The 10449-nt window shown below is 42.1% G+C and overlaps 1 protein-coding gene across 1 annotated transcript; it reads right to left on the reverse strand.

Moving 5' to 3' along the window:
• Window positions 1-925: 925 nt before the first annotated feature.
• On the reverse strand, window positions 926-7982 carry RPLP2 (ribosomal protein lateral stalk subunit P2). Its single transcript, XM_082230729.1, has 5 exons — window positions 7827-7982; window positions 6006-6129; window positions 4678-4726; window positions 1822-1917; window positions 926-1047 (listed from the first exon to the last, which is right to left on the reverse strand). Exons 2-5 carry the CDS (start codon window positions 6126-6128, stop codon window positions 971-973), a joined length of 345 nt encoding a protein of 114 aa, XP_082086855.1. The 5' UTR covers window position 6129; window positions 7827-7982; the 3' UTR covers window positions 926-970.
• Window positions 7983-10449: the final 2467 nt, after the last annotated feature.

Below are 10449 nucleotides of genomic sequence, written 5' to 3' on the forward strand. Positions count from 1 at the left end.
ATGGTGTCTAGGCGGAATTTTCCGTAAGCTGTTAAAATGTATGGGAAAACCTGGATATATGGCATCCCACACTGGAAGTGTTGGTTTTTTGCCGATTTTCCTAAAAAACAGCAAAACCCCCCACTTTTTTGAGTTCTTGCAAAAAATAATAATTCAACTATTGTGTCCAGATTTTCACTTTTTGAAATATGGCAACCCTAATTTAAATGTATTTTAAATATATTTCATGGCACGTGGGGCTCTGTATTTCATACTAACACAGAAGAGCAAAGTTTATGGCAATAAAAGCAAAAATCTAATTTTTAAAAACTTCTCAGAACAGGTAAGACAGTGAAGTCTGGGTAACCAGGAGGTAGTTCTGCATGGTTGTATACTGCTCCTTGATTTGACCATAATTCAGTATTAGTTTTGTAGAAGAACATTTAACCCTTTAGAAGTCTTTTGAATTCAAAATGTGGCTTCGTCTGATGCATATTTTGAAACACTCTTACTCAATTTCTATAAAGTGAACCAAAATTTGTGTAAAAGGCATCAGCTTGTCTGCCTCTACACCAAACATATATCAGATTAAGGCATCACATTTAAGGTGTAAAAGCATGAAGAAGCTGCCTCCTGGTTTTTATAAAAGGCTCTGCCTACATCCGTATCAGCCTATTTCTCTTCCAAATATTTTAGTTACTGCAAAAACTTTTTTGTTGCGGAAAAACCTATTTTTAATCTCTTAGCAGAGTTAAATAGCATCGAATTGCTCACTTTATGTTAATACCAAACAGCTTTGAACCACTCTAGAAAATCCGTAATTCACAAAACAATAACAAGAGTTGCAACTTTATCACAAGATGCTACTTCTAAAGAATTACCAACTGATTCAGAACACTGTACATGCAGAAAGCAAGGAAGCTTATCAAGTACGCCACAACAAAACAATATTTTAACCAAATTTTATTATAGATTAGCCCTCAACAAAAGTTTAATCGAACAGCCCAAATCCCATATCATCATCAGATTCTTCAGACTCTTCTTTCTTTTCTTCTTTCTTCTCCTCCGCTGAAAAGACAAGTAGATATAGACAGTTTAGCAGACAACTCTCAAAACAGCATTTTTATAGGCTAATTCTATATACTAGTGGTGGGGAATCTATGGCCCTCAGACATTGTTCAACTCCCTCCAGTACGGTCAATGGCAAGGGGTGATGCAAGCTGTAGCTCAGGAAACACCCAGAACATCACATGTCCCCATCACCACTACAACTGCAGCTGCCTTAAAGATGAGGTGTGAGGGTCAACCAATCTGGAGTTAGAAGAGAATCCAAAGAAAGTCATGATGCAAATAGCTGAAGGCAGACACTGCTCATCAACAAGTTGTATTAGGTTCAGCACTCATGTAGGCCATATGTCGTCTCACTGCACTTAGTAACCCCATGTTACAATATGCCAACATTGCCTACTGCAAATAAGCAAAAAGGTAAAAAGAAAGCAGAGAAGATTGGCTGGGTTTCAGCATCCATACCAAATCAGAGTATCTTAGCTGAAGAGAATGTATCTGAAATCTGAGCTAGAACATTACCGTGCCATAATGTTTTCCCTACAACTGGAAGAGCTATTGCCAAGACATTTTTTTAATGTCGAACTGGGCAATGTTTCCAAATGGAACCAAGTCATAAAGTAACAACTCATATCATATGAGTTGTTCAGTTAATCTCATAGACTGTGGCTACTCATCGTGAAATTACCAAGTTTTTGGATTCCTCTCTAGAAGTTTTCTCCCGCTTGATGCCTGCCTGCCCACCCAACCTTCCTTTTCACGATCCATTATACTTACCAGCTGCTGGTGCAGCACCTGCAGCAGGAGCAGCAGAACCTCCAGCAGAAACTGCTACAGCCCCACCAACTGGCATGCTGGCAAGCTTGCTGTTACCTGGGGGACATTAACAAGGAAAATGAAGAACTGTATATGAAGCCAACGAGAGAGATACCTGAGGACAAACCCCCAATTCTGCAGTGTTCCCTACTGCCCAACCCTTTCCCCCCCTTCCTGCCCCAGTCCATTTCTGATAAAGGGAGTAACAGAAGAATGAACTTTTGCCTAGCACTTTAGAAGACCAGTTTTGTCACAAGCGCCTCAAGTTGTTGGCCCCCAATACATCAGACACCACAGGCTATTGACACAATACCAGTGATCAACTTCAGTTGACCACCAAACTCACACCAGGTGCCAGAAAAGGAAGTCTTAATATTCTTTCAGCCTAGTTTCTGCATATAAACCAGGCCAACTGGTCCTTCAATGCCCTTCTCCCATGCAATCAGTGGGAACCTTTTGTTCCCATTAGCAGCATGAAGCCAAACTTAGAACTGTGGTAAGGAGTACACTGTGCAACTACAGAAGTTACATGATGAATGGACCCTAGAGATTTAAAGACTAGCTACCAATTAATGCCAACAGTTCCAGGGAAGTTGGCAATATACTATTTCCCTTGTGAGAACAAGCACGTCAGTGGGGGAAATGCCTGTTCTTTGTTTCTAGGAATATAAATCTAAACAATTGCTTGGTATTCCTGGAGCCAGAACAGTAAACACGTTTTATAACCATTCAGCATATTCTCAGAAGAATATGTATAACAGCAGAGCCAAGAAGTAATTTAAGTGTACAAAAAACCCTTTATTTAGAACAAATACAAAGGGCCTCATATAAGCATTAACAAGTTCTGTAGTTTGCTGTACCAGTTTTCCTGCAGGCATCTAGACACATCAACATTAGATAATCAATGATATAGCTGTTATAGTAACAGGAGCAGCCATATCACTGTAGTTACTATGACTATGTATTCAGCACCAACAATTTACATGGCACCTAATAGCCTAAGATGCAAGTCCCTCCTGAAAAGAGGTTCCAACATTTTGCCAGTGGAAACAAAAAGGAGGCTTGTGTGACCATACAAGGATGGGGGGTTCAGAAGGGCTTCACAGGAAGAGAGGTAGTGCCACTGTGCTGGCATTCAAGAGGAGTTCAATGGGTGGCATAGAGTTCTACATGGAGTGGAGTGGATGGCAGAATGACAAGGGGAAACAACATAGCAGCTTACTATAATCAGGTTGGGAGATGACCAAACCAGAACATTTTACAATGTTGATTGACATGACTTAACAATAGGGGGTGTTAGGGAACAATCCAAAATAAAGCCAAGGCTTCACCACTGGTCTACAAGGTGGATGCTACAAAGAGCACAAGAAGACCTTTGACATGCTCCCCAGGGATCATCAGGGTGGGGTACTGTTGTTGCTGGGGCAAAATTTAGTTTTGGATATGCATTATTTTTGTTGGTGATCCAAGGGGTGTGTGTGTATGATATTGAGATAGATATACACACACACACACACACACCTTGATTACCAGCAAAAAATATACATATATTACTGTTGGATTTATTCTCATTGTATATTTGTCCACCATGTGATGTTTTCATTAGTTCACTAAGCATACGGCTGCTTAAATTTTGCCATAGCTTGTAACTGTTAGTGAATTATGTAAAATGTTTTGGTGTTGTGAGCTGCCTTGAGCATGGATTACTATGGAAAGGCAGCGCAAAAGTGATACTGCTGCTGCTGAATTTACAAAAAACAGTTGTCCAAGGGTGGAAATGATGTGTAGCATGGGACCAATGAACAAGCCATGAAGATTCTTAGCATGTCCAAAAGGCACTGCCCACAATGGAAACAGTGAGCAAACAACGAAGACAGGATGGAAAAGAACCAGCCTATAACAAGAGTTCTACCTAAGGTGTGGGAAAGGGCACAATCAGCAGTATCACAGATTGTACAGGGAAAGAGAAATTGAAATAGAGAAACATGAGACACTAGGAAATACACAGCATGTTCCAAAAGTCCAGAAGCAGAGGGCAGAAAAAAGTTGGCCAGTAAAGAAGGATGTTGATATATACCTGAAATGCAACCCATATATTCCAAGTATTGGTGTTAAGATGTAAGGAGAAGACCAGGAGATGAGGGGCAGACAGGATTAAGGAAATGCGGGGAGATGCTAGTAAGGTGGTCATCTCACCAAGCAAGATAGTTTGAGGGAGATGGAAGAGGGGTATGAAGTTGGGACTAGGACAAATAGCTTCATTATTTTATCACAGAAGGAGGCATGGTGGACAGGGAGCAAGATGGCAGCAGAAGACTTTAATAGAGCAAAGTGGCTAGACAGAAATTGTTATTCTTATTAGAGACCCATTCAGCCAGCAAGATTTTTTCCCCCACAGAAGGCAATGCTGCTTTTTAAACAGCGATTTGTTGAGAACATCCTCTATACAAACAGGCAACAAGTGCCTGTTTTTATGAGGGTTTCCCCAAATTAATGTGGTCCACCAGCGAAACCCAGCAGGCACCAGCATGAGCCTGTAGGAATTAGGATGGACCCATTACATTTCCAAGCATATTCCATTAATGCCACACATATTTATTGATTACACTCTGGATTGCCATTTGCTATGCTGAGTAATTAGTTTTAAAGTTTGGCCACTTGACTATTTCAAGATTGAATTATGTTGCTGTGGTAATTTCACTCCCAACAACCCTCTCTGCTGTAAGCAAACTAGTTAAATACCTCTGAACTAGTGACCTCTCAGTGCCAAAGAGGGACTCATGGTCCCTTTCAAACCTGTCTCCATTTTAAACTCACCTTGGGAGATGACATCTTCAATGTTTTTCCCATTCAGCTCACTAATGACCTGTGGGAAGCAAGTTGAAAAGTGTTACCTAAAAAGATTCTAAGTGCAGGGAACTAAAGAATTAACAACTGTGGCCAAAATACTGCGAAACTGAAGCAACTCAAAACACTTTTTAAAAAATACAATTGGTCTTGCCTAGAGCTGCCCTGGGGAAACTGCACTGTGCCACACTGAACTCAGAAAGAGATTACCATCTTCCCAGATGCGTTATTGCAGCTTTGCACAAAAAATATAGTGATCCCCAGGGCACTTTTGGTTAGCTACAGTCAAGCAGATTAGCTATCCAAGTGGGACTAAAATAACCTCTTACCAAGCACAGCATGATATTCATCTGGAATCTCATGAGTCAAGAACTCAAATAACTGAATTGTTTTTATACAAGCCCCATATTTCCTTGGGTGGGGGAAATCAACAGTTTCCCATTATGCTTGCTGGGCTTTTGAGAAGGCAGATGGATTTCTTAAAAGTCTATCATGGAGTGATTGAAACCAGGGAAGGTTGGTAGAAACTACTAATAATGGCTGAAAAACTACTAAGCCAAAACGTTGGTACTTTTAAAAATTAACCTTCTGTCTAAAAAAGTGATACACTTTCATTAAGCAAAGGTGTTTTTTCATTGCTGATTAGCTCATTTAGGTTGTTTACCATAGTAAAGTTCAAGAGAGAAAACTTTACTTTGCATTTCTTTTTATGCTGTACAAATTCTGCATGACTACCAGTTGTCCCAAGCTTGATACTAGAAAAGACAGATATAGCACACACAGAACTGAGCTATGGCAGCTTGCAATCTGCTCTTCCTTCCTGTTGGCATTAAGTCCAGAAGCCAAAGAAAGATGCAACACTGAACTGTAGATCTAGCTCAGAAGAAGACTTTTATAACCAGGCCTTTGGCTGCTTACACAATCTATGGTGTCTGAAATATGTTTGTGGGATGGGGGGTTATTGGTTAATTTTCTATGTATTTTGTGATCTCATTTATTTTAATACTATAAACCATCCTGTGATCTTCAGTATAGAAATGGAAGTCTCATCACTACAGGATATGCAGTACAATATTAGAGTTACTCCAATTCATTCTGGACACTGAAAGTTAGCCCCAAAGCAGCTGAGAGGTGCACAGGGAATATCCAGAGAATACTTGTGAAACAGGAACCAATAACAACATTCTTCAAGCCTTCATTTTGCATAGTCTCTATTTGGGTGAAAGGGGCTTGTGGTCCAGTGTAGTCTTCTCAATGAATGGCATTTATGCCACACTGCACACCTATCGGTCACTCACCTTATTCACACGTTCATCGTCCGTCTCAATGCCTACACTGTCAAGAATTTTCTTTAAGTCTTTTGAGCTTGGGGACTCATTGCCCCCAAGGACAGCAAGAAGGTAAGCTGCAACGTAGCGCATTCTGGGAAAGAAAAAATAAGGCAGGGTGTTTGTTTTTTTAAAAAAAATGGCTGATACTTATTTGAACAGCAGAAGATTTTTCCTCTGTTTAATACATATGATAGTCCAGTAAGTTTTAAAATGGATGACACCTCCTAAAGTTCCAGGGGAGTATGCACAGCTGCCCTCTTAATTTTTGATATATCTATGCTTAAGAACTACCCTTATGTATTTCATATTAGGGGCATCCAGGAAGTAACTCCTATTTACAGCACATGCTTCGCCTGCAGAAAACACCAGGTTCAATTCCTGACACTACTACTTTTATTTTAAAAAAGATCTAGTAGTGAATGCTACTATTCTTTTTTTTTTATAATAATTTTTATTGCATTTTTTCCAAATTACAGAAAGAACAAAAGGAAAAGCAGAATAGAAGAAAAAAAAGAAAAAAGAACAGAAAATCACCACCATTTCAACAACTTATTTCAAATTTCCATTGGACTTCCCCACATCTCCCACATAATGCATTCTTGATAATAAAGTTATCAGCAAATTATACCCTTATTTCGTGTGTTTCTTTATATTTTCAGTTGCAATTTAAGTTTAAATCTCTTATTCTCCATTTACTCTAAAGATATAACATAATGTCATTTTTACCCATTTAAACTTTGATTCTTTCATGAATGTTATCAATTTCATAGATAGTTAAATTTCATTGCTGGGGCTAACGTTCCAAATCATACGGCATCTTATGTTTCATACAACTTATAATACTTTTGCAAATAGTCTTTAAATTTTTTCCAGTCCTCCTCCATTGCCTCTTCTCCCAAGTCTCGGATCCTTGCAGTCATCTCGGCCAGTTCCATGTAGTTCATCAATTGCGTCTGCCAATCCTCCAGTGTGGGCAAATCTTGGGTCTTCCAATGCTTGTGAATGCTACTATTCTTTACCAAACACTGCAGTACCATCACTATTCACGACTGGACAATACTGTGGCCGATGAACAAACAGCCTGACTTGGTATAAGGCAGCCTCTTCTTACATTACAACACACAATATGTTCTCTCAACTGCAAATTAAATATTTAACTTGGGCGGAAAGGGGGGCTATAAAAAAATTAACGATTTCAATTCAGGGCTTTCTAAAAATAAGCCCCCTCACGGGAGACACGTGCTACCATCACAACTCCCACATTCACGTCGGACAAAGCCGCCATGTCGCTAAGATTTTAAGTTTCAACTTTCCATCGCCAGAACAAGCCGGAAATGCGAAAACCTAATGCACTACGGTCGCTTACCAGGGCGAAAAAGCATCTTCACCCACTTGTTGCAATCTCTAAATTTTTATTTTAAATCGGAATGGGGGGGGCTGCTCCCCACCACCTCCACTCGCCCTTTTTGCCCGGGAGGCTTCTAAAGCACTCCCTTCGCCTTCGCCGTTTCTAGGGTATGATGTGCCCTCCGCATCCTTTCGTCACAGACCACCACAATCACAGGCTCCTCTCCTTCCCAGCCGGGCCTTCCCTAACCTGGATCAGGAAGCACATGGCCGCCATGTCACCCTCTCCACCCTGGCTCACATGGTATCGCCTACTCGGGCTGCCCGGCTTATAAACCCGCGGAACGGCAGGCGGTGGAGATGGAATCTAAGCCCGTCCTGGACGCATCCATTACAAAAAAGGGGGGCACGGAGTAAAAGAAACCCCCCAAGCCTACTCACTTCGGGCCTCTGGACGTGCGCTCTCTACGACGGCGATAGCAAAAAGGAAAGGGAGGAACCTACGGCGCGGGGTTCTTCCCAGTACTCTCCAACAACCGGGTTTCTCATTGGACGCAAGGCATAGCCAACCAGAAACCGCATAGTTAGCGGCGCCCTTACGGTCGTAGCACTAAACGGAAGTGAGACGCTTCCTGCCGGCCTGTGCTGCCGCCATGTCACTAGAGGCACCAGCGACGCCCATAGGGAGGAATCGGTCTCTGCGACTGCTGTTTCGGGATTAGAGGCGTCAGCAAGCGCCCTATAAAGGGGAAGAGGCTTTATTTTCTTTGATCTGTGGCGATGGCGGCTCTGAATTACGCGATAGCTGTGTGAATACAGCCTGCGGTTTTCATTTCTGTTACTAAGCCCTTTAAGGCGGCCGGCCTTGGGCGATGTTTCTGAACAGAGTAGACTTGCCTATGAGAAAACATGCGTAGGATTGCGCTCAGTAACAAACTCAGTAACAATATGAACCTTAGATAGGTTTCCTTCTAAGTAAACTCAATTGAGCTCCGTGGGGCTTATTCCCAGAAAACTGGGAGGACTGTTGCATAAGTGAACACTGAGGATCAGTTTCTCATACAATTTACCTGTCCCCCTTTTTGTCTGCTTACTAATTTTTTGGGTATATACTACTGTAACCTTTTCAGCCCTATGGGTGTTTCAGTCCTAAGTACACTGACTTGCAAGTAAGCCTCATGAAAGGCTGTGCCTGGGTGAAGGAGCATATGACTTGCATGCAGAAGGTCCTAGGATCAGTCTGCAGCATCTCCACATAGAGCTGGGATTTGCCCAACTAGATGCCTGTGGGAAGCCAGCAAGCAGGACCTGAGTGCGAGAGCACTCTCGCCTCCTGCAGTTTCCAGCAACTGGTATTCAGAAGAATACTGCCTCTGATATTGGAAGTACTGTAGAACATAACCATCAGGGTTAATAACCCTGCACTCCATGAATTTCTCTTAACACTCTTTTAAAGTCATCCAAGTTGTTGGCCATCGCTTGCCTGTTGTGGGAGTGAGTTTAATTAACTATGTGCTGTGCAAAGAGAGGTACTTTATTTTGTCTGTCCTGAATCTTTCAACATTCAGCTTCACTGGATGTCTCTGAGTCATAGGCGCCGACTCCATGGGGCTTGAGGGGGCCCGAGCCCCCTCAAAAATTCGTTTGGGGGGGCTCGGCCCCCCCAATAATCTCGGGCGCCCCTCCAGCAGAGCGCCACCGCCGCCCCTCCCCCAGCCCAAAATGCACAGGGTCGGGCTGCATGCCTCCTGCCCTCCCTCCCGAGCAAAAGCTCCACCCAATTTCCTTCGGAGCTGATTAATAGGCGCAGCACGCTCTCCCCTATTCGCTCACGAGGAGGCGGCGCCACTTTATCTGCATATTCATGAGCTTATTTATTATTCATGAGCTTTCCCGGGCCCCCCCAATATTTTTTATAAGTCCGCGCCCCTGCTCTGAGTTCTAATATTAGGCGAGGCAAAGAAAATCTTTTTTCTACCATCTTTCTCCATAGCATCCTGAATTTTATATGTCTGTCATGTTGCCTCTTGAGTCGCCTTTTCTGTAAACTAAAAAAGCTAATGTTGTAACTGTTGCATACAGGGGAACTGCTCCATTCTCTCAATCATTTAAAACAGCAAGAAAGAGCAATGAATTTGGCCAGTCCTTTCTACACCCATGCCTTCATCCTGTTTCTTGGTCTCATGACCATTAGACCCAGAACTACTGTGGTTCTCAAGAAACAGCTATTAAAATGATGATGCGAAGACCAGTTTGGCAGAGGAGAACATCAGTTTCTCAAAGCAGCCAATGAATAGCAATGCACAAAGGAAGTACAGCTGAAGAGAAAGGATGAGAGGCTGCAGCCACACTAGTCAGGAGTGAGATACACTAAACCAGCTTCCAGTTAAGCTAAACTGTGTTTTAATATTAATCTATAATTGTGCAGGCTCCAGGAGAATAGAATGAGATTGTTTTGTTCCTTGTGTTCCTCCTGTGCTACTATGAGTTAAGCCGTGGTTTGGCTTACCATGCCATCAGAAGCCAGGCTCATAGCAAATAATGCACTGTTAGCAATATTTGTTCTCTCAGTCTGGAGAAGACAAACCAGGAGCTTGAAAGCCAAGCCAAAACTTAGCTCGCAGCAGTGCAGCCACAGTAGGACCAGAGGAGAAGCAAAGTGGCAATGATCTCTCCAGGGGCTTGCACATTTGCACTAAGCCATGGTTTGGCTTAGCATTATTTGACTGGGTCTGACTAAAGGAATGTCATCGTGTTGTATTAATGTTCCTTCCTAGAACCAGCACTATGATCCAATAAAATAAAAGTATTATCACCCATCTTCAAAATTATTCATGGGACAAAAGGACTACAAGTTTCAGAATGTGTAAATCTTTGTCTTTGTCTGGATAATGATCTTATTTGCGTTGAAAGCAGTAAGCCATATCTGAAAAAGAAAAGTTGATCTGTACACACGATCTGTAGTTAAACAGCCAAAGGATAAATAGCTACATAAACAATTGTTATGGGCTTAGCTCTATACCCTCCAGGGAGATCTTATTAAGCACTGAACAGAAGGAGGAAA

The sequence above is a fragment of the Podarcis vaucheri genome, assembly GCF_965113315.1.
Source record: "Podarcis vaucheri genome assembly, chromosome: 1".
NCBI lineage: Eukaryota > Metazoa > Chordata > Lepidosauria > Squamata > Lacertidae > Podarcis > Podarcis vaucheri.